At 48.3% G+C, this 387-nt stretch overlaps 1 protein-coding gene across 1 annotated transcript in view; it reads right to left on the bottom strand.

Annotated features, from left to right (window-relative positions):
* LOC106815767 (E3 ubiquitin-protein ligase HECTD1-like) overlaps positions 1–387 on the bottom strand; it is a gene marked incomplete at its 5' end in the record, with an annotated part of 54,161 nt that overhangs the window by 17,564 nt on the left and 36,210 nt on the right. Inside the window, 1 exon segment of the mRNA XM_014820273.1 lies at positions 161–305. Coding sequence (XP_014675759.1) covers positions 161–305 — 145 coding nt within the window.

Below are 387 nucleotides of genomic sequence, written 5' to 3'. Positions count from 1 at the left end.
ACCGCAGCAGTAACAACAACAACAACAACAACAACAACAACAACAACAACAACAACAACAATGTTAACTACAGCAGCAGTAACAACAACAACAACAACAACAAGGAGGATGTTAACTATAGCAACAGTAGAAATCAAATGAAATCACAGCAGGGACATACCTTGACGTGGTGGAAGCGAGACTCATCGTTAGCGCCTGTGACAGAGAGGTGGCGCCACTAGCCGCGACGCTGGAGGTAAGAACGTTCGACGCATGAGTGTTGCTGTTGGTGAGACTCGGGAAGCTCTGCGCTGCGCTCAACGGACCTGCAACAGGACGCAACGTAGATGCAACGTTAAACCCTGACACGCAACACAATGCAACATGACGCAACGTTAAACCCTGACA

Source organism: Priapulus caudatus, unplaced genomic scaffold, assembly GCF_000485595.1.
Source record: "Priapulus caudatus unplaced genomic scaffold, Priapulus_caudatus-5.0.1 Scaffold1196, whole genome shotgun sequence".
Lineage (NCBI taxonomy): Eukaryota > Metazoa > Priapulida > Priapulimorpha > Priapulimorphida > Priapulidae > Priapulus > Priapulus caudatus.
Note: the sequence above shows the minus strand (reverse complement) of the source record. Positions and strands in the feature narration are given on the sequence as shown.